Raw genomic sequence first — 27,759 nt, forward strand, 5'->3', positions numbered from 1 at the left:
CTTCAGTTTCATATTTTTTTTTTTTTTTTTTTTTTTTTTTTTTTTGGTTTTTCGAGACAGGGTTTCTCTGTGTAGCTTTGCGCCTTTCCTGGAGCTCACTTGGTAGCCCAGGCTGGCCTCGAACTCACAGAGATCCGCCTGGCTCTGCCTCCCGAGTGCTGGGATTAAAGGCGTGCGCCACCACCGCCCGGCCAGTTTCATATTTTTAAAAAGTTAAATTAATTTTGCTTTGAGATTAGGAAAAAACTTTCCAACAATTTTTGAAATGATCCCAGACATATTTTTGCTGATATGCATTACATATTTATGTGAAGCAATGTTCTCAGCATTGATGATTATAAAATCAAATTATCAATCATCTCTGAAAAGTTAAAGATGTTATTGTAGTATCAAATATTCAGTTAAGATTTAATTTTTATATAAAAATAAACACATTTCATTAGTATACAAATTTGCTTTTACCTTTAATAAATAATCAAATTATATATATTAAAAAATTTTAAATAAAGATTTATCTCCAGTAAATGTTTGATTTGCATATATTTTAGATCCCCATATCACTGGGTCCAATAAAAATTTCTCAAGCGAAAAAGGGTCAAAGGTAGAAAATTTCTAAGAAGCCCTGCCACAGTTCCCCAAAAAAAAAAACTATAGCTCACTACTATAATGCTTCTATAGTGTCTTCCACAACAAACATGGCTGACCTGTAAAATCAACAGGATATCACTGCATGGTATACTAGCTAGGATTTCTATTGCCATGATCAAAAGCAACCTGGGGAAGAAAGAATTTATTTCACTTTCACTTCCACATCACAGACCATCCATCACAGAGGGAAGTCAGAGCAATAACCCAAGCAGGGTAGGGATCTGGATAGAGGCAGGAACTGCTGATGCAGAGGAGGAATACTGATGAGGAATATTGCTTACTGGCTTGCTCAGCCAGCTTTCTTATACACAGCAGGACCACCTGGTCAGAAGCCAGAATAGGCTGGGCCCTCCCACATCAATCACTAATTAAGAACATGCCCACCGGACGTTGGAGGCACATGCCTTTAATCCCAGCACTCGGGTGGCAGAACCAGGCGGATCTTTGTGAGTTCGAGGCCAGCTTGGGCTACAAAGTGAGATTCAGGAAAGGTGCAAAGCTACACAGAGAAACCCTGTCTCGAAAAAAAAAAAAAAAAAAACCAACCAACCAAAAAAAAAAAAAAAAAAACCACCCATGCCCTATCGACTTGTCTACAGAGCCATTTTTCTCAACTAAGATTCCTTCTTCCACCTGGGCGGTGGTGGCGCACCTCTTTAATCCCAGAACTCGGGAGGCAGAGGCATGCGGATCTCTGTGAGTTCGAGGCCAGCCTGGGCTACAGAGTGAGTTCCAGGACAGCCTGGTCTACAGAGCTAGTTCTAGGGTGGCCAAGGCTACACAGAGGAAACCCTGTCTCAAAAACAAACAAACAAACAAAACCAACCAGCATAGATGGCACGTAGTTACCTCATAGAAGACATGTGGCTTCTGTCTTTTTGTCTTAGATTACTCATTCTGGGGAAAGCCAGACACCAAGTCCTAAATGATACTCAGGTCCAGGATACGTGTCCGTGTCCATGGAAAGTCACACCCAGCAACCAAAACCAAGTTTCTGACACAGGAGTGACTTTGAAGCTGACCCTTGTCAGACAGCGGACCTAGCAGATAGCCTCACTGTATCCTCATTAAAGACTCAAAGCCCGATCTACCCAATAAGCTAATTTTTAATTCCTGATCCACAAAACTGTGGGAAATAATGGGGCTAGAGAGATGGCTCAGCAGTTAAGGGCACAGGCTGCTTTTCCAGAGGTCCTGAGTTCAATTCCCAGCAACCACATGGTGGCTCACAACCATTCATGACATCTGGTGCTCTCTTCTGGCCTGCAGGCAAACATGCAAGCAAGACACTGTATCCACAATAAATAAAAGATATGAAATAACAGCTGCATAATGGTGGTGCATGTCTTTAATTCCCAGGACTCTCAGGAGACAGAGGCAGGTGCACCTCTGAGTTCTAGGCCAGCCTGGTCTACAGAGTAAGTTCCAGGACATCCAAGGCTACATAGAGAGACCCTGTCTAGAAAAAACAAAAAACAAAACAAAAAGATGAGATAGCTTATTTGGCAATGCAACTGGTGCTTAAGTATACTCTCTTAAGTTTTTAAACCGAAAATTACTTCATGCTTAGAAATTCTGAACTAAAACTGCCACTGAATTCCCATGTTAACATTTACTTATCATGTGTTTTCTAGCTGGCATTAAATGAGGTTAGAATATTGAGTCAAGCTTTCAAATTAAGCATCTAATCTTTTATACATTAAAAAAGAAAACCAAGTGCTGAGGATGTCTTTTAGAGACATGATACAGCGCTTGCTATTCGTACCCAAAGTCCTGGGTTTCATCCTCAACCTCACAAATGCTGCCAAGAGCTGAGGAGTGAGGGGTGGGGTGGGGGAGGGGTTCTGGAAATTAAAAATATTAGGAAGTCTTGGATGGTGCACTGATCGAGTTAGCGTTTCTCTAAGCTGTGATCGGAGCTGCTATCTCACTTCAACAACTGTTAAAGAGTCAAGTCAACTCTACACATAAGAATACATGTCAAGTGAGCTCCAGGAAAGGCGCATAGCTACACAGAGAAACCCTGTCTCGAAAAACCAAAAAAAAAAAAAAAAAAAAAAAAAAAGAATACATGTCAAAAAGAGGTGATGGGCCGGGCGGTGGTGGCGGCGGTGGTGGCGCATGCCTTTAATCCCAGCACTCGGGAGGCAGAGCCAGGCGGATCTCTGTGAGTTCGAGGCCAGCCTGGGCTACCAAGTGAGCTCCAGGAAAGGCGCAAAGCTACGCAGAGAAACCCTGTCTCGAAAAACCCAAAAAAAAAAAGAGGTGATGGACTGACTAAAAGGGCTGTGGCTGTCTTGTGGTGTCAGGCCTCCAACCCACAAGCTTGTGCTGAAGAGCGAGGCAAATGCTCTACCGCTGAGATAAGCACATTCGCAGCCTTTAAAGGGGCTTTAGAACTTGCAGAAGATTCGCGGGGGGAGAACCTTCCCTACCGCCTTTAACGTTCAAGACAGTCCCAAGCGGGGCAACCAAAAAGAAAATTCAATTTTTTTTTGTTTCGGTTTGGGTTTTTTTTTTTTAGTTTGTTTTGTTTTCCCGTCTGCCCCAACGTGCTTATTAGGAATAAAAAAAAAAAAAAAAAAAAAAAAAAAAAAAAAAAAAAGGCTTCGGTGCTAAACTAGTCCAGGATAAAAATAAATAAAAAATAAAAAGAGAAAATCCGAGGTGCAGAGGGTTCACTGGTCCTCTAGCTTGGAGAACCTAAAATGCATCCAAGTGTCGGGAAGCGCCGACCTCGGCGATTCACAGCAAAAACCACCTCCTCCAACCACACCGCCCTTGCCTCTGGTCACGTTGAGGTTGAAGCAAAACAAACAAACCAACCAACCAACCAAAAAAAGTGAAAAGGGGGGGTCCGGTCAGGAGTGTGAGTAAAGTTGGGGGTGCAGCAGACCCAGGACTCTCCCTCAGCGGGGGCTGACCAAAGAGCGCCCCCGCGACGCTGCCTACCCTGCCGAGGCCCACGCCCCTCGGAAGCCGCCATCCACCACCCTCCCTCACCTCAGCTGGAGCAACCTGGCTCCCCGCCACACCCTCCACACAAGCGTCCCGCCATACCTCCGCTCGCCAAGTCCCGAGCCCGGCCGGCGCCGGGGCAGCGGAGGCCAAGACGTGAAAGGCGCTGTTGCCCAGCGACAAGCCCACGAGTTCGCAGCACCCTAACTTACCAGCGCCGCAGGCGGCGGCGGCAGCGGAGGCGGCGGCGGAGGAGGCGGCGGCGGCGACTCCCCAGTCCCCCGCGGATGCCAAGGGTTCCTTCCCGAGCCCGCTGCACGCTGGGAAATGTAGTTCCGCGCTCTGACTCGGACCTCACACTCCCCCCCCCCCCCTCCTTCCAGGCGCGGAACGCTCCGGGGAATTCTAGAGTTCTCTGAGCTCTGTGTACTTCCTCCGAGGGCCGGAACTGAGCCCCGCCCGGGTGGCGCGAGGGCTCCTGGGTCTTGTAGTCTTCGCGGGGTTCGGCGGCGGCCCCGGGGAGCCCAGAGGCACCGAGGAAACGGCACTCTTTCTCCTCATTGGACGCTTGTCCGCGACACGCTTCTGCGCAGTCCGTGGTGGCGTCGTAACGCCTCGGGGAAGGGGAAGCCGGGGAAGCTCGAACCGCTGCCTCTGGCTCTCTGGTTTTTTTGTTTTCCCTGCTGACAGGGTCGGGTCACTGTCTGTGGCACGGGCTGCAGCCTTCCCATTTGCGTCCCCCGCCCTGGATCCGGCCCTGTGGGCATTAACGTCAATTCTCTCGCTCCGCCGCGAGTCCCCTCCGCGTCCCCCGGCACGGAGGCCGTAACTATGGAGAATATGGCGGAGGAGGAGCTGCCACCCCAGGAGGAGGAGGAGGAGGCCCAGGTCAGGGTCCCGACCCCGGCCCCGGATTCGGCTCTGGACTCGGCTCCGACGCCGGACTCGGCTCCAGCCCCAGCCCTTGCCCCGGCCCCGGCCCCGGCTCCGGCCCTGTCCCCGTCCCTAGCCTCTGTCCCCGAGGAGGCTGAAAGCAGTAAGTGCAGACGGCCCGATCTTTCTGCCGCACGCAGAGAAGCGAGAAACCGTGCCTCGCTGAGGAGGCCCTCCCTTCTCCGGGGTGGTTTTTAATGTGGAAAGGCAGATTTAGGGACATGGGAGGAGGAGGAGGAACCAGATCGGCAGGTAAGAGTGAAAAAAAGAGTACAGAATGGAAAAGGGGATACCTCCATAAACCTCGAGGATGTCATCGGGAAGGCCGGGGTGATGCAGATAAAAATAAACAGTGAGATTGATTAGTGGCTGTGTCGGTTAGTGTCTCTAGTAGTTTCCATCCACGATAGTTAAATAACTCCTTTCTACTTGTTACGGTACGGAGGCAGCCTCTGAGGTGTAGAGCCCGTCAAGATTTAGAAACCCTCGTGTTTCAGTCAGGACTCAGACACACACAGGTGAATCTGTCTTACTAAATTTTCTGTAGTAGATCTGGCTTCCAAAAGAATTTGGAATCCATGTCTTGTATGGAGAAGAATCTGCTCAATTCCAGTTGAGCTTTGTACTTCATTCCATCAGAGGACGATCGTGAAAACTTAAGAGCCCACGTTTTTGTTCCCTGAAAGTGTTTATAGGTGTTCTGAGTGGTGGTTTATTGGATCATATAGGAAACACAAGATTGGTAATTAGCACTCTAAGGATCTTCTTAACACTCTGTACAGTGGGCCTAAGAAAGATGCAGCACGTTCTTTCAGCAAGTCATGTGGTCCATAAAATGATCTTTTCATACTCCTTCAGAATTAGCACTTATGAGAAATTAATTCATATTGACTATTCCTAGGCCAATCGGTCATAATCTAAGAGAATTGTTTTGCAGTTGTGAAACCACGTTTAAAAGTTGCGGGACTAGTGACAGGAAGGACAAAATCAGCCAGTGGGCTCCTGGTCATTTGAGAGCTTAGCTTTTAGTGCAAAGCACAGCCTTTTTTCTTTCTTTCTCTCTTTACCTACAATCTGATGGGTGGGGAGTTTTACACTCTTAAGGAAGTAGCAACTGCCCTCCTGATTATGTTTAAATTGAAGTAGTTCAGGAGTTTGGGGAATGCATGCCTTCTTCACCCCCTCACCGTTTTAATACCTTGACACTGGGCAGAGAATGTGGCTCCACAATCCTAGCACTTGAGAGACTGGGGGGGGGGCTGGAAAATTAGACATCAACCTAGCTCCTTAAAGAGACATTGCCTCAAAAAGGGTGTGTAAGTGTTGGAGGAAAGGGACTGGAAATATTTGCATATAAATGCTAAAATAAATGTGTAGCTTGAAGAACATGTGCTGTTTAAGAAACCTTCCAACACATACTAACTATTAAAGATGTATTTGCAGATGACCTGGTTAGTCCTTTGAAGTCAGTCATAGCAGCCAGGCAAGGTGAAGATGGTGATTCTGAACTAGAGTTGGAAACTGAGGAGAGAGTAACAGGAGTTGTGAAAGAACCTTCTAGTATATCGAATTTATCTGATTTAACAACAGGTTTGCTTTCTTGATTATTTCTTGATTATAAGTATGTTACAAAAAACAAGTTGACTGCTTTAAATACAGAATAATATCTACCCTGTTAAGCCAAAAAGTGATTTGACAGATACTTTAGATTTATCACAAATTTTCAGACAGGGTTTTGTTTTTGTTTTTGTTTTTAAATTTCCTTCAATAGTGGATAACACCATTTTCAGTTAACTTTTTCTAACTTAGTAGGCTCTCTCTCTTACTTTGTACTACATGACAGAATAGTTTAAGCATACCTTTATGCAACATTATATAACTTGTACATACGTGTCTGAACTATGACACAGAACCTTTCATGATTTCAAATGTAGTTTAGTGTGTACACACAGATTCTTTTTTTTTTTTTTTTTTTTTTTTTTTTTTTTTGTTTTTTTTTTTTTTTTTTTTTTTACTGTAAAAAATGGAAATGCTTTATTTATTTTGGCCTTTGGTTATATATAAAGCCACAATAATTATGGTAATTTAGTTATTGGACATATAGAAAAATGTTTTTTTTTTAAAATAATGATTCAATGAGCATTTTTGTTCCTTTTATTCACAAAAGGTAAGACTTACCCCTCTGTTGAGACCCTTTTCTTTAAGATTTACAGAGGACCTTGAGATGTTATCAATTATAAAACATGTCAAAAAGAAAACATCTTTAAAATTTACAGATACAAACAGGTACTTTATACAAGAGTTCTCTATAAAACCATCAATGTAGAAAAGACATCAGAAGTGAGTGTAAGGCCTGTTCTTATGTCATTAGGATTATTTTTGTCTTGTTGGGGACTTTTCTTTCCTCCGGTCGTGATTTCTTGATTCTCTTGAATGGTCAGAGTATCTGGTAGATTTTTCCCATCGTCTCTCAGTACCATTCTGATACCTGTCGTCATCACTTTTATGGCCTGAATGTCTTCTACTCCTTTCCCTGGACTTAGAGCGATCTTTCCTTCTGACTCGTTCACTGTCCTGATTTCGGGCTCTTGGCTTCTCAGTTTCAGAGAAAGACTCTCTTCTCTCCCGCCGCTTCTTCCTTGGCTCACCATGCTTGTCTTCCAGCTCTCTGTGCAGGTCTTGGTCTCGGCCATTCCCAACTCTACTGTAACTATTTTCTTGGGAAGGAAGGCTTCTGTCAGCCATGGACTTTGCTAGGGGATCTCTCCAGTCAGCATTTCGTGAGTTTTGAGTTCTGTCTCTCTCAGACCTTGCTCTCTCAGTCCTCCCTTCCTGGTGCCTTTGCTCCTCCCTTCCTCCTTCGCGCCTCCTGTCACGTGTCTGCTGGCCCCTGGCGGCTTTCTCTGCTTCTTCACTTCTGGTCTTCCCTCGTCTCTTCTTTCTTGCATCTTTAGCTGAGGCAGAGCTCTGACTGCTGGATGAGGAGGACGAGTCGCTTCCTTCACTGGAAGACTCTGAGCTGCTCTCACTGCCCTCAGAGTCCGAGTTGGAGGAATCCGACTCCGAGGAGGATGCTGAGGACGAAGAGGTCAGGGAGGCTTTCTTTTGCTCAGCCTCTGGTTTCTGGGCTATGATGACCTTGGGTATGTTTTTCAAATGTTCTCGAAGTTCATCCGTTAAACCTCCGAGACCTATGGACGTGAAAAAGTTGATGGCAAACCGGGTATTCCGTGGATTGTCTCGAGGTAATAGTCCTTCAAAGAATGGCTGTAGAGTTTCGTCTTTTAACCTCGCATTCAGTTTAGGAAGACCCATGTATTCACATAGTTCCTGGAAAAATATTTTAACAAAAATTCTACTAGATGATGTAGTGGTCTCTTCACTAAGCTTTATACATTCAAGAACACTCCATGGAAGTGAATCAGTATATAAAAGATGGGCAAACATCTTCGCTACATTTCTCAATTTATTTGTCTCCAGGCGATGGATTGTATCATACTGTTCTTTAAATATACTTTCAAACGACTCCATATATTCTTTTCTCAGGATACAAAACCGCCCAGCTAGCAATCCAAAAAATTTTTCATATGTCCTTTGCTGAGCACAGCAATCAAGAATCATGTTGCAGAGTTCTTTTGTTTGGCTCTCAGCAAACTCCATCTTCAGTAATTTGTGCGCACATTCTTCAAAATCTAAACTTGACTGAATAGCTAGATATATTGTACGCCGAAATGAGACTAGATTGATTTCTGTTTTGTCATGAATAGTTACTTTTTGTCCTCCTTCCTCCTCTTCTCCTTCTTCCTCCTCTTCCTCCTCCTCGTCTTCACTACTTCCAGCTTCTTGGTCTGTGTTGGAATCACTGTCTCCTTCATCAAGAATTTCTTTTTTAATAGCTTTATATTTTTCTTCGTTCTCCATGAAACTAGGATCCATCTTGAAAACATTGAGAACATCTTCTGGATTGTAGTCATCCTCCAAGGGGAGCATATGGGTAAATTGATCATCCTCTTCTACTAAATCAAGTCCGTCTAGAATAACAGGGTGGTCCTTGAAGCCATCCTTCCGTACAGCGAACATCACTTCGATCATGTACTGCACTCTTTTGTCGATCTCAGACTCGTGCAGAATGTTTCTCAGGCGTTCAAAGATAGCATTGATTCCCCTTGGTGACACCTGGGTTAATTTGAGTCCACACTCCTTGAGGAAGCCGATGGCTACCTCGACGCTGTCATCTGTTGGTCTCTCCAGCAGCAAAGTGAGCATCTCCAGGCATAGAACCTCATGTGCCACATTTTGATTTATAAGATGTGCCACAAATTTTGAAGCTGTCAGGCAAAGTGGCTTGTCATTTCTTCGATATCCTTTTCGGAAATTGAGAATTAGTCTCTTTAGAATTAATTCTCCAATTTGCGGGAATTTTGAATTGATGATGGCAACCAAGGCTGCATATACATGGGTAAAGATTGGAGAAGCACTCTGTGCCTGCAACACGGACCTGGCCAGCAGTCCTCTCCCTCTGACTATATTTTCCTGGAGTAGCTCCTGGATAATAATACTAATATTGGAAATGTTGACTTTGTTGATAAGACCATTAATTGACTTCTTCAGGGCCTCCCAGCTCATCCTCTGGTACGCTAAGCTGTTCTTATCTGTAATTTGTTCCTGCATCATTCTGAGCTTTGCAGGAGGAATATACGCTCCCCCAGTTCGAGTAAGCAGTGGATCCTGCTCATCCTTCCTCTTCTTCATGGTAGATTCTTCCTGAGTAGAACTCTGGGTGACTGCTTGTTCTGGGCTTCTTCTTCCAGGAGATGGGGATTTCCGGGACCTTTTCCTTTCTCTGTGTTTTTCTTGGTCCCTTCCTCTGTCTTCTGGGGAGGAGTTCCGGTGGTGTGCACTGTGGCTCTCCCTTCTGTCATGACCAGAGGAGCGTTTCATGTTGACCAGATAAATCCTCAAGTTGGTTCAAAAAACAAGTACTCAATGATCTGAGTTCCTTGACAGTTTTCTTCTTCTGTCTCCACACGTCACCTGTCCATGCTGGAGATCCGACTGTCTCTGCCTCCTCCGTGCTGGGATTACAAGCAGGAAGCACCATGCCTGGCTTTTCTACAAAGCATGATTATACAACAGACAAGACATCAAAAAGTGAATGTTCTTATCCTCAAAGTAGAGAAGAAATGTCTAGATGTTGTAGCTATGCCACACACATTATTACTGGAAAAGGAAGTCTGGGGTACACAGATAGCAGGAGGTACTGAGGTCAAGTCCATGAGAAACAGGGAGCACTCGGGCCAAGGCACAAGACAAAGGTTCAGCCGAGTCAACTATGAACCATAAATGAAAACGTAACAAGAGTTGGCCAGCGGGAATGAGGCAAGAGCCTTACTACAGTTTATTCCTGCCAGCCCTGGGTCCTGGGTGGCCGACTGAGCAAGTCCCACGGTTTTGAGAGCCCATAGAGATGCGTGCCTGAAGCAACGCACCGGGAGGAGCAGGGGACTCCAGCAGCCGGGGGACTGGGAAGACACGGCCCAGGGAGCTCCCGATTATCCGGGAGCACCAAAGCCCAACAACAATCGCGCTCGCCCCGCCACCAGCGCCAGGCCCAGCCCGCTCCCGCCGCACTGCGCGGGCCGCCGGTGGGAGACACCGCAGCCACGCGAGGAAAGCGAGGGCCACCCGGCCAGCACCCACTCGCACGCCCCTGCCCTCTACACGCGATCTGGCAGCCCGCCGCCCCCACTCCGGCTCCTTGTCTATCCGGAGTCTCCCACAGATTCTTTTTTGACCATTACTATCAGCTCTAAAAACTAAAGATGCTTTTTTTTTCCCTCCCTATATCTCATTGTAACTTTTTGAGCATGGCCTGGTATGTGAAGTTAATCAAGCCAGCATGGTGGCACATACCTGTAACCCCAGCATTTGGGAGACTGAGGAAGGAGAATAATAAATTTGAAGCCAACATGGGCTGTGTAGTGAGTTCCAGACCAGTCTTAGCTATATAATGAGCCCCTAGCTCAAAAAAGAAAAGAAAAAAGTAATACAGTGGTATTTGTCACTCTGCTTAGAAAATTAGCTTTTGAGCAGAAGTGTCTGATGGTGTTGGATTCCAGAATTAGTGATAAAAATATGCTACTACATTCAAAAAGTCTAATGGGTTTTTAAAACGATGTAACTAGGGGTTGGGGATTTAGATCAGTGGTAGAGCGCTTGCTAAGGCCCTGGGTTCGGTCCTCAGCTCTGGGGGGAAAAAACCAACAACAACAAAAAAAAACCCATGTAACTCCTCTTAGTGCCTGCTGAGCACCAGTTCTGCACTTGACATTCAGCCACCAGAAAGATCAATCAAGTACAACTGCTGCCTTTTTGGTGTTTACTATGAGAAAGACAAAAAAGGACACAGAGTATACACATGAGTGAATGTGAATAACTGGACTAAGAATGAAGCTGGAAGAACAGGAAAGTGGCAGCATCAAAAATTAAATTAAAATTAAATTTTTTTTTTTTTTTTTAGAGACAGGGTTTCTCTCTGTAGCTTTGGAGCCTGTCCTGGATCTTGCTTTGTAGACCAGGCTGGCCTTGAACTCACAGAGATCTGCTTGCCTCTGCCTCCCGAGTGCTGGGATTAGAGGCTTTAAATTATTTAGCATATTGACTAAGCCCTGAGGTTTATTCCAGTATCTCTTTCTCTTTGGAGAGGTTAACTGCCTGTCAGCTCACATCACCTGGTCTTGTGCATCCACGTTCCCACTCTGTTAAATTGCCTTTCCTTTGGAATGCACATGCACTTGGAACTCTCCATCCTCAGAAAAGACAAATCGCAGTCTCATCTGTCTCCTTTTCTGCAGCACCAAAGTTGCTGAAAACCATCTGCTGTGGTTTTCTGTATTTTCTTTCTCTTCCCATTTGGTTAGTTAGTCTTTGCACTTTTTAAATACCACAGGAAGCTAGACAGTGGTGGCACACACCTTTAATCCCAGCATTCAAGAGGCTGAGGCAGGCAGATCTGAGTTTGAGGTCTACAGAGCCAAATTCCAGCCAAATTTCGAAACCCTGTCTCGAAAGAGAGAGGGGAGGGAGGGAGAGGGAGAGAGAAGAAAGAAAGAAAGAAAGAAAGAAAGAAAGAAAGAAAGAAAGAAAGAAAGAAAGAAAGAAAGAAAGAAAGAAAGAAAGAAAAGAGAGAAAGAAAAGAGAGAAAGAGAGAAAGAGGAAAAGTCAGAGGAGACCGTGTACTAAATACTAAATACAGTAGTCTTTTCTCTGTCTTTCCAGCCGGAATACTTGGTTTTGTGCATTTCCCTTTCATATGCTCTTCCCCTCTGGCTCCTCCTCCTTGATTCTCCTGACCATTTGTTCTTTCTGAACCTACTTTCCTGATTCCTTTGACTCAACTTCTCTTTCCACTCACTTCTAGATTATTTCTACTTTACTCATAACAGTTTGAGACTGCTTCCCCCGGCCACACGCACATACATACCAAACCAAGAATATGGTCAAACATATTTTGGGAAGCTTAACTCTCACAATTTACAACTTGAGGAATGTGTAATATTTAAGAAATCTGAAAGTACATAAATAAGAAAAAAAAAGAAACAGTTGGGAAATATAAACTATATTAGAATTGAAATACATATTAATTGCATTTAAGAACTAATTTTTGGGCTGATGAGATGGCCCTGTGGGTAAAGGTATTCTAGTCTACAGAGCCAAGTTCCAGGACAGCCCGGGCTACACAGAGAAGCTGTCTTGAAAACAGAAAAAAAAAAAAAAAAAGGCTAAGGCTAGTCACCAAGTCTACTTAATTGAAATTCTGTTTATAACTAGGTTATGAAATTGTATTCACAATTTGTTAATTCTAATAAGTAATATTCTCAGCCACTTGCTAGAATTGACTAGGTATTCCTTGGTATCAATCTTTATATCATATTCATTTCATTTTACCTTTTGTTACATTATATAGCTATTATGTTAAAAATAGCATCTTAGTCTCTTACCTGTAATGAAGTTCTTTAAAGACACAAAACATGGATTATAGTTCTCTAGGTGTTTGTACAGGGTAGAAATTTTGTTTCGTTTTGTTTTTGACCTGCTCTCATATATCCCAGGCTGGCTTTGAAGATACTTTGTAGTTGAGGATGACTCTGAACTTCCTGTCCTCCTGCCTCTACCTCTGAGTGCTAGAATTACAGGTGCACCATCGTGCACTATTTATGTGGTGCAGAGGATTAGACTCAGGACTCCTGGATGCTAAGCAAGTATTCTACCAACTGAGCTACACCTCCAGCCCCAAGGGTAGAAACATTTTCCATGGAATTACCTTGACTAAATAAAATTTCAAAGCTGAAATGTACACAATGGAGTTTTTCTCTACAACTTTTTTCATTCTGCAGTACACTTGCCGTTTTCTAATCTGAATTGTAGCCGTCCCCATGAGGTACTGTATAAATGTATGATGTGGATAACTAAAAATGGAATGGGAAAAAAATGCTAAAACAGTTTTCTAACTCTTAAAACTTCTTTTCAGAGAGACACATCTCAATTCAAAGGCGGCTTGCTGATCTGGAGAAGTTAGCATTTGTGACTGAAGGAGATATTGATTCTGCCAGTTCACTGAACTCAGATAATCAGAACACAGGTATATCCACGTTTGGGGCTACACACACACACTTCTGTTTTGTTCTTGGTGTTTTTTTCATTTATTTATTTATTTATTTTCTCGAGACAGGGTTTCTCTGTGTACTTTTGTGCCTTTCCTGGGCCTCACTTTGTAGACCAGGCTGGCCTTGAACTCACAGAGATCCGCCTGGCTCTGCCTCCCGAGTGCTGGGATTAAAGGCATGCGCCACCACCGCCTGGCATGTTTTTGGTTTTTTGAGACAAGGTCTCATATCTTTCTTGTTTTCATTGTTCTGTTTTGTCTTTTTGAGACATTCATTTAACTTTAACGGATCATCATTTCTCAGCTCATGAAAACAGTTTAAGAATAAATTTATTCCTATTGAACTAGAACAATAATAAAATAATCTCCTTGAGATTACAATTTCATGTCTAAGGACTGTGTTTCTATAAGGTGGTAATTAAATTAGCAACAAGTTTTAGACATCCCAAAACAGTGTTTTCAATAACACAGCAGGGGCTGGAAAGATGGGTCATTGGTAAAGAGCATGGGCTGTTCTTCCAGAGGACCTGGGTTCAATTCCCAGCTCCCACATGGTGGGTCACAGCCATTTATAATTCTAGTTCCAGGGGACCCAATGCCCTCTTCTGGCCACTCCAGACACCAGGCATGTCCATAGTACACAGACATACATTCAGGCAAAACACATTACACATAAAATAAAAAATAAATAACAAAGCAGTTAAAATTCCCTGGTACAAAAGGGAGGCAACATGGTTGGAACAAAGTTCTAAAATGTTGTCAGTGCTCTGCTCTCCTGCCTCTGCCCAGATATTAATCCTCATTCTCTCTCTCTCTGTATCTCTCTCCAATATATTATCTTTATTTGGCAAAGAGAGCATGCCATGGCATGCATGTGGAAATCAGAGGGCAACTTTTGGTATTCATCCTCATATTTTCTCTCTCTGTAATCTGTTCTGACCACCCGATCCCGAATAACTGACTCAGGCCGAATATGAATTATAAATGCTTGGTCAATAGCTCAGGCTTATTACTAACTAGCTCTTACATTTTAAGTTAACCCATATTCCTTATTCACGCTCTGTCATGTGGCAGTACCTTTCTTAAACATGGCACTGTCATCTCCTGCTCCCTCTGCCTCTGCCTGGCAGATGAGAGTAATACATATTCATAGTGTAGAAAAGGATTGTTCCACAGCGCCTCCCTCTTTCCCTCCCCCCGCCCTCTAATATATATTATTTATTTGGCAAAGAGAACATGCCATAGCATGCTCATGGAAGTCGGGGCAACTTGTGGAAGTCAGTGCTTCCCTTTCCTGTGAGTCCCAGGGAGCCTAAGGCTTGATGGCGAGTGCCTTTACCCCTGAGCCATCGCATCTGTCCCTGTTCTGCTCTTCTACGTGCTTAGTTTTCATGTTTGTTTAAAATAAGCAGTGTATATTCAAAAATGAATTATACTTATTCTTGCATTATTCTATATGTGAAAGATATTTTTGAATTAAAATTATTATTGGTTTGTTATTTCTGTATATTTTATTGCTTGAAGCTAAAATTTGAGACTGTAATTCTTATTTGTTTACCTGCTTATTGGTGGGACAGGGCAGAGAACAGTGTGTGGGTCCCAAGCATTGAACACAGGTTGTCAGGTGTGATGGCAAGTAATGCCTTTACCTACGGGCCATCTTGCCAGCCTGAGATTTTAATCCTTGGACACTGTTTATCAGAACTGTTATTTAAAATGTACTGTATTGCTAAGTTAATGCTTTATTTTGATGATCTAGTCTTGTCAGGAATATTCCATAAATAAGGGAAAACATATAAATTTAGTAATACCGTGACATTCAGGATCGGGTTGATTTTACCGGGCCTGAGAATAGCAATGTATTATGCTCTGTCTTCTCTTTTTCTTACCTTGTCTTTTAGCTGTGTCTGCTGCTGCCAGGGTAGTAGGGAAGTACCATAGCAGATATCCAGGCATCTCTGCCCAACACCTGCCGTCTAGAAATGCCCTGTTGCTCGTTTTCCATCCTCAGGCACGGAGTGGTAGTCTCCCTGGCAAAAGTTTAGCCGAAGGCAACATCACCTTTTAAACCTCCCTGTTCCTACTGGCAGCAGCTGTCAGCAGCTGGCCACACAGAGCAGAGTTTCGATGCTAAAAATAGCCATTCACATGCTACAGTTCTTCTGAAGGACATCCAGGACCACAACCAAATGTTTTCTCCCTGCAGTTCAGAAAATATTTCTCTAAGAAGGGGGATGAGTACATGGGGAGGTTCCCTGCCACTCTTGTAGCTGGATCCAGGCATTAATAGCTGATGGTCTGTGTTTTTTCTTCTTTTTAAGAAAACAGTCGTACTTGTCCATTGTGCCCTAAAGAAAAATTCAGAGCTTATAGTAATCATAAGCTTCGTCGACACCTTCAGAATTTACACTGGAAAATCTCAGTTGAATTTGAAGGTTAGTATTTTGTTTTTACCTAGAGTGATGTACATGAAGTCTAACATTTGTCACCAGCTTTGGAATTTTACTGTAAACATAGGTATTTTCACTTTATATTATGATGATTTAATGTATTTAATAAGAGACAGTATGCAATCCCATATGCTGTAAGCACACGACAGTCCGTAGACATTTATAGCCATGTGTGACTGATGTACTGGGTAACTCTGACTCGGGGTCCCTGTTGCTTGTTCAACAGTGTTTTAGCAAGTTTCTCTTCCTCTTGTAGAACCGCTACTGTTTCACATACAATTTAAAGACGAAGTATAGAAAGAAAAGCAAGAAAATAAAATAACTGGTACTAATATTAAAAAAAGGTCACTAGCTGAAATTTTCAGGATATTGATAGAATATAGGATATTCAGAAATAGCCTTTACTCTAGATAAGGGGAAATTATTAAAAATACACTAATTATAATGACAAAAATGATGTAATTTGAAGGAATACATTTTTAACAAGTTGGCTCATAAGGAAAATAATAAATTTGAAAGACAAAGACTAGGGGGCTGGAGAGATGGCTCAGCGGTTAGGAGCACTGGCTGCTCTTCCAGAGGTCCTAAGTTCAATTCCCAGCAACCACATGGTGGCTCACAACCATCTGTCATGAGATCTGGTGCCCTCTTCCGGCCTGCAGGCAAACATGCAGCCAGAACACTGTATACACAATAAATAAATAAATAAATATTTAAAAAAAAAAAAGAAAGAAAGAAAGACAAAGACTAAGATCACATTAAGAGACTAGATTCTGAGGCAGTGAAGTATAGTTTCTAGGGGGAAAGATACGGCATCTTTTACATTTTAAAATACATATACTAATCCTTCATGTGAGTGTCATAGCAGTAAAATAATCAATAGATAAGTAGAAACACAATGATAGATAGATGTGTGGGGATATTCATTGTGTCATATACTTTGTGACAAAAACTTGGAATTAAAAGGAATATTGACTACATTGTGGCATATACATATCTAATACAGCCACTAAAAGGAACACGTTCTATATATCCTAGCATACTTTGAAGTTTCTACTTCCACACTAAATTACACTCTAGTTTCTGTTGCTGTGATAAAACACCGTGACCAACAGCTTCTAGTCCACCATCCATGGAAGTCAGGGCAGGAATTCAAAGCAGGAACCCAGAGGCAGGAGCTGAAACAGAGACTGTAGAGCTGTATAGCTTACTAGCTTGCTCTTCATGGCTTTCCAGAACTCGCTCTGTAGACCAGGCTGGCCTCAAACTCAGAGATCTGCCTGCCTCTGCCTCCTGAGTGCTGGGATTAAAGGTGTGCATCACTATTGCCCGGTTGCTCCAGTATTTTATTGATTGATTGACTGCTTTGAGGCAGGGTTTCTCTGTGTAGCCCTAACTGAAATTACCCTGTAGACCAAGGGCTGGCCTTGAACTTACAGAGATCTGCCTGTCTCTACCACCATTACCCAACTTTAGCCTGCTTTCTTATAGCAGCGAGGACCACCAGCTCAGTGGTGGCACCACCCACAGTGAGCCACATCAGTCAATCAAGAAAACGCCCCACAGTCTTGACAAGGCCAGTCTAGTAGGGGCATTTTCTCATTTGAGATTCCTTCTTCCACAGTGACTCTAAGTTGGCCTAAACTAGCCAGTACAGTTACTAATAAAACTAGCAATAGCCGGGCGGTGGTGGCGCACGCCTTTAATCCCAGCACTCGGGAGGCAGAGCCAGGCGGATCTCTGTGAGTTCGAGGCCAGCCTGGGCTACCAAGTGAGTTCCAGGAAAGGCGCAAAGCTACACAGAGAAACCCTGTCTCAAAAAAACCAAAAAAAAAAAAAAAAACAAAAAAAAAAAAACTAGCAATACATGGGATGTATTTTATAATATTCTATTTGAATAAAACTGAAGTCTTCCCTGAAGAAAAACCTCTACATAGCAGTCTTATCCCTAAATATATATGGAATACACACACACACACACACACACACACACACACACACTTTCTCTTTCTCTTTCTCTCTCTCTCTCTCTCTCTCTCTCTCTCTCTCTCTCTCTCTCCCTCCCTCCCTCCCTCCCTCCCTCTCCCTCTCTGTCTTACACATGCATATCCATACACACTTGTATATAATTATGTGAGATAGAAATTGCTGAATAAATATGTGGACCAGTCAACATCCTCTCACTGAGTTAAGGGTCACTGGGAATGGAAGAGACATTTTCTTAGGTGATGTAGCCACTGGTAAGGTGCCAGTGCTTCTGAAAGCAAACCCTCACCTATGTTCCTACAAATTACTAGTAAACTCAGTGGGTCATAATTCTTTCCCAGAAAGACAGGAAGGTAAAGGGGATCAGCAGGAGTGAGGTGGAGACAAGGTATGATAATGAGCAGTAGCTGGGCCTAGAGATAGACATTTGGGAAATATCAGAATATAGATAGTATTTAAAGCCATGAGATTGAATGAAATAGATAACCTTAGGTATACATATGAATAGAAAAAAGGCAGCTGGAGCTGAGTTCTCGGGCACTTCAACAATATGCAGTGGGGAAATGATGTAAAGCCTTAGAATAAAGGAGAGATGAGTTACAGGCTGGGTTAGGAGAGACTACAGGTCATTTTGTCAGCAAAACTGAAGAGATCTGGTTCAAGAAAATTCATAGAGACTGAGATATAGCTTAATGGTAATTAATTCCTTAGCGTGTAGAAAACCCTAGAATTTATCCCTAGAATTACCCAGAGAAAGAAAGAACTAAAGAAAAGGAATAGTGGTTTGTTCTAAGACAGGATCTCAAGGAGCCTAAGCTGACCTAACTAGCTGTGTAACTGAGAATGACATCATTCTTCTGCTTCTACCTCCCAAGTGCTGGGTTTACAGGCAGGCTACATAGTACCTGGTATGTTGACAAATGAGTCTTGAGGTAACCAATAACCAATTAAAATTCCTTAACAAGCAATTAGAATTAGGGGGTCTTGGTGTCACAAATAAGTTAGTAACTAGCACTATTAATTTGAGATTCCTTCCTACAAGAGATCATTGGAATCATGAAAGAAGTTAAACTCACCAGAGAAAAAAGTATATAGCCACCAACCAAGCCTAATAAGTATCTATATTTTAGGGTGTGAAAAAAAAAACAACCTAAGAGATCAACACCCAAAACTAAGAATAGTAAATTCAGACATAAAGGAAAAAAGTATAAAGATGGGAGGAAGAGGAAGATTATCGCATCTGTTTAGTAAACAAAGACAATGAAGTTAAGTACAGATGACGAGCTCCATGCCAGAGAACAAAGTGTCTTGACAAAACTAGAATTTGAACACAGGTCTTCTGTATTTGTTTATATTGATATATCTGTTTGTCTCATTTATAAAATAAATGTTCAAGTAATTATGATGTTACAAGTAGAAGAATAATCCTAATGATTCTTTTTTTTTTTTTCTTTTTGAGACAGGGTCTCATTATACAGCCCTGGCTGACCTGGAACTATGTAGATCAGGCTGGCCTCAAACTCACAGAAATTCACCTGCCTCTGCTTCCCGAATGCTGGGATTAAAGGCATGTGCCAGTGCACCGGGTGATCCTAATTATTTTTTGAAAATTGAAACTATCCTTACAACTTGGAATGCCAGTAGGATGTTTAGTGAATACTAATAACCCAGCTGGCCATTCTTCATTCTAGGCTACAGGATGTGCATCTGTCACTTAGCTTGTCGACCAGTCAAACCAACCATTGTTGGAGAACAGGTAATCAGATGTTTGCTCTTCCTGTTAACTTTAGTTGACTTTAAAGAAAGCACAATTTTTACTTGCTTTAAAACTGCACTTTGCCAGGGCTGAAGGGATGGCTCAGTGGTTAAGAGCGCCGGCTGCTCTTCCAGAGGTCCCAAGTTCAATTCTCAGCCCCCACATGGTAGCTCACAACCATCTATAACTGTAGTCCCAAGGGATCTGATGCCCTCTTCTGGTATGCAGATGTACATGCAGACAAAACACCTACATACGGGGTTGGGGATTTACCTCAGTGGTAGAGCACTTGCCTAGCAAGCACAAGGTCCTGGGTTCAGTCCTCAGCTCTAGGGGAAAAAAAAAACCTACATACATGCAGTACATAAATAAATAAGTCTTTTTTAAAAAAAAAAAAAAACCTACACTTTGCCAAGAGCCAATAATTTATTTATTTAAAGTTAAAATGTGTATGTTCAGCAAAACGGTTTTTGATTTTACTTATTTTTGCGTCAGAGTCTTTTGCAGCTAGGGCTGACTTTAAATTCACTATGTAACTAAGGATGACCTTGAACTCCTGACCCTCCTGCCCTTGCTTCCTGAGTACTGGAATGATAGGCATGTGCCACCACTTCCACTTATACACTAGTGGGATTGCCCCCGGGCTTAGTGTGTGCTCAGCAAGTACTCGACCAGCTGAGCTGTGTCCTTGGCCCGGTTTACTTTAAAATCCTTATCTAAATGCTTTTGAGTATTATGAAGGACTAATATAAAATGTACAGAAAAAAATACTGTTGAACTGCTCATTTTATTTTATGTGTATTGGTATTTTGCCTGTCTGTGTATCTGTGGGCTACTTCCATGCTCAGTGACCATTGGTGTCTGAAGAGGGCATCAGATCCAAGTAGATATTTCTTGCTTTGGTAGTAAATTCTGATGAAGGAATAGGACCTTCTGATATCTGTGAGCTAGTAAATACTTCATTTTTCAATTTCATGTTCTTCTTTTTCCTTTTAAGTTTAACTTTAAACAATCAAGAACCTAAGGGGTTTTGGGGGGTATTTTTTGGTGTTTTCTTTTTGGCTTGGCTTTTGGATTTTGAGATGGTGTCTCAATATGCAGCCCAGGCTGGCCTTGAGCTTGCTCTGTAGCCCAGGATGAAGTGCTTATGTCTGTTATTATTAAGAGCAGTTTGACCAACAGGGAATACAACCTATAAAATTGTTTCAGTCCTGCTGTCCAGAAAGCAGTTTGTTAAATTCTCTGTGTGTGTGTGTGTGTGTGTGTGTGTGTGTGTGTGTGTGTGTGTGTGTGTGTGTGTGTGTGTGTAGAGGCCAGAGTTAGGCTTTGGTGTCTTCCTCAATTATACTCAACCTCATTTTTGGAGACAGAGTCTCTCACTGAAGCTGGACAGCCATTGAGCTCCAAGGGTCTGCTGTCTCGACCTCCCGTGCTGGGACTGTAGTAACCCACCACCACCGCTGGCTTTTCATGTAGGGGGCTCGGGAGCCAAGCTCGGGCCGCATGCTGGCACAGCAATTGCTCTACCCACTGAGCCATTCCACTTCTCTGTTGGATCCTCGTTGCTCATTTCTCCTTTGGAGCTTTCTTTGTTCTTTTTTGGATAATAAAGTGGAGAGAAGGTGTTCCTTGGGCTGGAGATGTGCTCTAGTAGCATGGTACTTGACTAGCATGCGTGAGTACCACAAAAACAAAACAAAGTCACCAAAGTATCTTTAAATATGATTGCCGTTTACTTTAAGAAACAGCGTAGTGTTTTGATAGCCCATACCAGCTGTGTGTTATCTAAGTAGGAGGTGCCCGCACTAGAGACGTAGAAGCTAAGAAGGAACCACTGGAGGAGAATAATCTTTTTGTTTCCAACTATAAGGAAAACTATGAAACTAGAATTTTTTCTTTTTTAAGTGTGTGTGTGTGTGTGTGTGTGTGTGTGTGTGAGAGAGAGAGAGAGAGAGAGAGAGAGAGAGAGAGAGAGAGAGAGAGAGAGAGAGAGAGAACATGCTCCTTCTACAGCACACCTGTCTAGGTCAGAGGACAACTTTCAGGAGTCAGTTCTCTCCTTGTGCCATGGATTCCAAAGATCAAACTCAAGTCACCAGGATTGTAGGGCAAATACTTTTACCTGCTGAGCCATCTTGTCCACATCCCACATTCTTGAAAGGTAGATTGCTCATTCTGAAATGGGATCCTAGACCTGGCTAAATTTTCAAAAAAATCTAAAGAGCAGGTTGCTAAATACAGATATTGTTAAAAAGTAATCTGTGCCTTTACAGTATTTACATATGTTTATATCTGCATGAGGTAGTATTCTAATGGCCTGCTGGTGCCCCATCTCTTTTCAAAGGCAACAAATTTAGTGGTAATATTGGTAAGTTAAATCTGTCACAGTCATATCTTGAGATTTGGTTGAGTATTAATACTAAGAAGTCTACAAATAGTTGAGATCAGGTCTCATTTTCTAAGAAGGCCAGTTAAACTCGGCAGTGTGGCTTTCATAAACAACAGTGCATTGATTTATAGCAGAGTGAATGAAACACTGGGAAAGCGAACTGTGGCCTACTATACCAGCATATATAAGGGTCACTTGAAGTTACCCTTTCAGAGTCACTGCAGGAAATTACATCACCTTCTATACTGTTATAAATCCAGTACTCGTGAACATACTACTGCCTGAGACTTGCATTTCTTTGCCTTAGTAACCTGTTTAAATTGAATGCTCTATTTGATAGCTGTCCAGTAAACTGGGTGCGCATTATCACTGCATCATTTGTTCAGCAACCATCACCAGAAGGACTGACATGCTAGGGCATGTTAAACGCCATGTGAATAAAGGAGAAACTAAATCCAGGTATATTGCTGGTAAGTTACAAAATCCCATTACCATAGTAATAATTAGGTCCTTAAATAAAATGATCTAGTTATTCTTTTCAGACATTAAGCAAATAAAATATACTGATTTAACTAAATTATGTGGTTGACAAGTAATCCAGAACGTCACGTTTTTTTCTTTATATGAGGTTTCCAATAACATTAGCTGTTCTGAACAGATATTAATAAATATTATAAAGATTGCAAATGACACTTATGCCCAACTAGCTATCCTTTTTTTATGTGTGTGGTTTTTCAAGACAGGATTTCTCTGTATCCCTAGATGTCCTGGAACTCACTTTATAGACCAGGCTGGCCTTGAACTCACAAAGATCTGCCTGGCTCTGTCTCCCAGTGATGGGATTAAAGGCGTGCACCACCACACCCAGCCAAACTAGGTAGCTTAATGAAAAAGTTTAGAATTATCTATAATAGAAATTATAGAATTATAGTCATAGAACTTTTATATCAGTAACTGTTGTGCTCATTGTAGAAAATACTGAGAACAAGATGCCTAGTGGAAAAGACCTTTATTCTGAGTAATATAAAATGTCAAGGATTAGGTTAGCCCTTAGGGCCAAGAGTCCTTTTCGTTTTCTCACAGGATATCATTTGCAAAAGCTGATACTGTGAGATACAAGACATGCATCTTCAGTGAATATAGAAGGATACACAACATTAGAAAAGTCTCAAATATAATATTGACCAAAAAAGGACAAATAAAGGATATAATTATTTTTCCAAATATTACATATGTCTTACTTCTTAAATATTTTAAATATATATGCATATATTTTCACATCAGCATTCCATTTGAGTTTATAGCTAAAGGATTATGATGTATACTAAATATAGATGTTCCTGTCATTACCTAATAGCCACTTGGACGCAGTTTAGTTTAAAATTGTAATTATGGGAAAGTGGGGGCCATGAGATTGCTTAATGAGTAGAAGTCCTTCTGTGCATGCCTGGTGAGCTAAGTTCCACCCCTAGATTCACAAGGAGGCAGGGACACACTGCCTCCCCAGTGTTCTCAAGTTCAAGGGTTCAGAAAATACAGAGATTCTTATTCAGCCCACTAATGGAAAGCAAACGTACAAATGCTCAATTTCTACAGTATTTCAGTACACCCCGTGGCCAGCCTGTGAGAGCTTAATGTAGTACTTAATGAGCCATAAAACTATTAGGATTTTGTGCTGTCTGAAGGTATTCTTGGGTTTCCTAATACTGATACAGTGATGTGGTACACAATCAGAATTTTAAGTGAGTCTACCTCCTTTCATTCACCAAATACCTACCTAGGCACAGCTCTTCCACAGACGATTGAATACATTTGTGCTGTGGCTTTTTTTTTTTTCTGTATACCTACCAAATTATTTACTTTAGCACAAAATAATATAAAGTTACTTTTTAAAATATGTTCTGTTGAATATTTAGCATTATTTTTAATTACCCTGAAATATCTCTTTTCTTCCATTTTAGCTTCTACTACCAAATCAGCTAATGAAATTTTGAAGGAGGCAGACACAGATATACAAGTTTGTCCTAACTACTCTATACCTCAGAAAACAGATTCATATTTTAATCCCAAAATGAAACTAAATCGGTAAGACAGATTGAAAATAGAGCAATAAACTCTTCAGATATATCTTTCAAACTCTGTTTATATGCATTAAGATTAAAATCATCTATTTTAACATTTTCTCAAAATATTTCTTTTTTTCTGCTGACCAATTTTTCAGTCAAAGAATAAAATAGACCTAACTTTATGTAACTAAACCTATACAGATTGGTGGAAAGTTTTATTTATTAAATAAATGGATGCTTGTTAAATAGAATTCAGTTAGATTCCTAGTTTAACCTCACAAAACTTAGAGGTCTTGAACTATCAATTTGGGAATCTATATGTGGCAGATAGGTATGTTCTTTATTCTACAAAGTTGAAACCATGGTACAGCAAAATTACTTCAGATTACTCCTTCTTTCTAGTCAAATAATATTCTGTACGTTGGCTGCTTTGGCTGAGGAACGAAAACCTTTGGAGTGTTTAGATGCCTTTGGAGCCACTGGTAAGTAAAAGAAAAATTTAATTTTCAAATTTATTTTTAGATGTATTTTGCCTGCATCAAATCCATGCAGTACTTTCAGAAGCCAGAAGAGGACATCAGATCCCCTGGAAATGGTGTTAGAGATGGATGTGAGCCACAATGTGGGTGCTAGGTCCTCTGGAAAGGCAGCCATTGCTCTTAACTGCAGCCCCTGCATAATGTCTTCATGTCTAGCAAAATGTTTTCACAAGCTCCACATGGTAGCACTCACCTTTAATCCCAGTATGTGGGAAGCAGAGGTGGTGAATCCCTGTGAGTCCAAGGCCAACCTAGTCTACATAGTGAGTTCCAGGATGGCCAGAGCTACATAGTGAGACCCTGACTCAAAAGAAAAAAAAGAAATTCAAATTTTCATGAAAAAAATTAAGAAGCAAGGTAAGATTTTTCAAATTTGTATGAAAATTTTCAAAAGGATTCTATATAAAAATAAACAGTATAATGATGTATCACTTCAAAAATAATTTACGAATGTTCAGTCTTGTTTTATCAATATCTCCACAAGTTCAGATTTCTTACATTAGTCTCTTTATTCCCATTAATTTAAAACAAATCCTGGACATATTATATTATGTAAAAACTTAAATAGGATTACTTAAAAAATAAGCCCTCACTCTCTCCCATCAGTGTGTAGCTGACCTTCAACTCCAGCCTCAGCTTTCATATGCTGAGATTACAAGACCATTCCTCCATACTCAACTAGAAGGAATTTCTTTAAAATAAAGCTATAATAGCATTATCATACCTAAAAAATTAAGACTAATTCAGACATCTAAATATTTTTAAAAATTTAAATCAGAATCCAAAGAGTCTGTATTTTCATTGTTCCAAGTCTACATCTCTGTTATTGTTGCTATTGTGTTCTTTTGACACAGAGTCTAACTGTGTAGCTTTGGCTGACCTGGAACTCACTGTGTACCCCAGGCTGGCCTCAAACTCAGAGATTCTGAATTCCACCTGCCTCTGCCTGGAACTAAAGGCATGCACCATCATGCCCAGCTAAGTCTCTTCTGTGGTCTCCTGTCATTTTGAGTGTATAAGTGAGAGAGGGAGGGAGGGAGGGAGGGAGGGAGGGAGGGAGAGAGAGAGAGAGAGAGAGAGAGAGAGAGAACAAACGTGCATGTGTGATTGTGTGGTATTTATTGACAGAATCAGGTTTTTGACATAACTTTCTAGCCATCTAGATTTTTATTGTCTCATCATAGCTCCTGTAACATACTCCTATAACCTATATTTTCCAAATTGTTCTATTTCTCATGTGGCTCCGGCTGGCCTTCAGCTGGCTATATGACCGCATATGACCTTGAACTCCCGACTCTCCTGTGCCTGCCTCTCAAGTACTAGGCTTGCACTAGATGCTACCATGTCTGACAGGAAGGAAAAACAATGGCTTTTTTGAAACAGAGTGAAGACCAGGCTGGCCTTTGAACTCAGATCTGCCTGTCTCTGCCCCCCAAGTGCTGGGATTATAGGGGTGCACCACCACACCTAGCCAGAAAAAAATTGTGAAGAATATTTGTCCACTGTAGTCAGGTAATAGCTAATATCTTTTTGTGTTTTCCACTTATTTTTTATCATTGTGAGAGTATGTGGGGGTATGTGTGTGTAGGTCAGAAGACAGCTGTCAGGGGTTGGTTCTCTCAGTCCACCGTGGGGTCTGGGAACCAAACTCAGGTAGTCTGGCTTTCGAGGCAAGTGCTCTTACCTGCCGAGCCAGCTCACCAGCCTGTGTGTTTGGATGCTCACTGCCTAGCCTTCGGCCTTTTATTTTGTTCTGCTTTTGGCTTGCCAAGACTGGATCTCTGTTACTAGGCTGGTCTAGAACTGACTGTCCCGCCCATGCTGTCCTTGCACTTCTCCCCTTGCTCCCATCTCCCAGTGCTAGGATGCTGGCCCTCCTGCACCATGCTAGTCTTCACTGACATTAAAACCCGTTTCCCCAACAGACCTTCAACAATAGAGAAAAGAAAGTAGAAACAGGAGTTTCTGAATGGCCATTTGTGCTCGGCGCATGTCTTCACAAAGATTAACGGAATTACACTCTCGGGAAGTGTATACTGGGAGTGAAAGCATTTAAAAGCATGGACTTTGGGGCCAAAGTCCCTGGGTTCAAGTCCTGGCTTCATCACACGCTAGTCTAATGACCAAAAGAAATTATTAGTACTGTAACTGTCATTATCATCTGTAGTAATATATCCATTTAAAATGGTAGCAGTAATGAGCTAATTTTTCTAAGCTGAGCCATTTAAATGTGAACTTTGAATTATTTTTGTCTGTATGTATGTGTGCATGTGGATGTGTGTGTGCAGAGGTCAGAGGTCAACACTGACTATCTTCCTCAATTGCTCTCTACCTTGTCGTTTGAGGCTGGGACTCTTTGTGAACTTGGATGGAGCTCACTGAGTTGACTAGACCGGCCAGCCTGCAAGCCCTGGGAGCCCTGTCTCCACCTCCCATAATTTGGCTTACAGAGCCTTACTCAGTACACTTGGCTTTTCCCGTGGAATTGAGGATCAAAACTCACATGCTAATGTCTGTATACAGGCATTTTACTGACTGAGCTACCTCCCCAACTCTTTTCTATTCACTCTTTTCACCACTAATTCTGTCTCACATTAGCCACCAGCTTTGTTCTGATTTGGGTTTTGTGTGTGTGTGTTTTGTTTAGTTTTGAAATAGCGGCTCACTGCATTGCTCGGGCTGACTTGGAACTCTGTGTACACCAGGCTGGTCTTGACCTCACAGACATCTGTCTTCCTCTATCTCCCTAGTGCTAGGACTAAAGGCGTATGCCACCATGCCCAGCCTGATTTATCTTTAGTAATATAACTCACACTCCTTTCCCCTTCCACATCTGCAACTTAATGATCAGTCTGTTGTAATAGTCTCTCTGTTTCCAATCTTTTCCATTGGCAAACAGCCGTTTCTCTGAGTTATATATGTTGATGTTACTTCTCAGTCAACAGCATGCATCTTGACTGCCTGAAGTCCAAAGTGCTCCGCCACAATTTAGTGCCACCTTCATAATATGATCCTCTTTCCTAATTTATTGCCATGTTTTTCCTTACATATTCTGTTCTTTACATAACCTGTAGTTATGAAAGCTGATGCCTGCAAAAGGTATAGTCCACATTTTTATAAACTGCTGTATCCGGCACCATTTTTTATTGGCTTCTCAACCATCTTCTGAAATCCTGACCTCCTGGACCAGCATCGTCAAAAGCAGAGCAGTCACTACGATACTTTTCTTTTTAATATGTCTTTGTAAATTGTTGGCAGCTCTGTGGCAGTCTCTCTGCATGTTCGTTCCCCTGAAAGGACAGTCGTAGAACTTACCCCCAAGTGGATTGAGAGAGTCTGAAAACAGTTACCTAGCGGCCCTAACAGTAG

General features: G+C 42.0%; 2 protein-coding genes and 1 pseudogene across 26 annotated transcripts in view; 1 reads left to right on the plus strand and 2 right to left on the minus strand.

Annotated features, from left to right (window-relative positions):
- The window catches only part of Swt1 (SWT1 RNA endoribonuclease homolog), a 67,724-nt gene extending 62,637 nt beyond the window's left edge, over positions 1–5,087 (minus strand). For 8 of the 19 annotated variants that reach the window (XR_013043327.1, XM_015998559.3, XM_076547605.1 and 5 more), the window contains exon 1: positions 3,709–3,848. The gene's annotated coding sequence lies outside the window, so the exon portion shown is untranslated. Of the gene's footprint in view, positions 1–704; positions 770–3,708; positions 4,166–4,832 lie in introns of those variants that run through there. The other 11 variants (XR_013043329.1, XM_042258294.2, XM_076547606.1 and 8 more) reach the window with 7 other exon arrangements.
- Positions 4,094–27,759, plus strand: part of Trmt1l (tRNA methyltransferase 1L) — a 34,914-nt gene continuing 11,248 nt past the window's right edge. For 2 of the 6 annotated variants that reach the window (XM_006979938.4, XM_006979939.4), the window contains exons 1-7: positions 4,354–4,642; positions 13,070–13,180; positions 15,526–15,639; positions 19,332–19,396; positions 22,126–22,255; positions 23,747–23,870; positions 24,254–24,333. In XM_006979938.4, coding sequence (XP_006980000.1) covers positions 4,438–4,642; positions 13,070–13,180; positions 15,526–15,639; positions 19,332–19,396; positions 22,126–22,255; positions 23,747–23,870; positions 24,254–24,333 — 829 coding nt within the window. In that variant the 5' untranslated portion in view covers positions 4,354–4,437. Of the gene's footprint in view, positions 4,643–5,965; positions 6,130–13,069; positions 13,181–15,525; positions 15,640–19,103; positions 19,397–22,125; positions 22,256–23,746; positions 23,871–24,253; positions 24,334–27,759 lie in introns of those variants that run through there. The other 4 variants (XM_042258299.2, XM_076547608.1, XM_042258298.2 and 1 more) reach the window with 4 other exon arrangements.
- Positions 6,680–12,288, minus strand: LOC143267805 (pre-mRNA-splicing factor CWC22 homolog pseudogene; annotated as a pseudogene). Its single transcript, XR_013043330.1, has one exon. The product of XR_013043330.1 is annotated as a pre-mRNA-splicing factor CWC22 homolog pseudogene (transcript).

Source organism: Peromyscus maniculatus, chromosome 11 (genome assembly GCF_049852395.1).
Source record: "Peromyscus maniculatus bairdii isolate BWxNUB_F1_BW_parent chromosome 11, HU_Pman_BW_mat_3.1, whole genome shotgun sequence".
Lineage (NCBI taxonomy): Eukaryota > Metazoa > Chordata > Mammalia > Rodentia > Cricetidae > Peromyscus > Peromyscus maniculatus.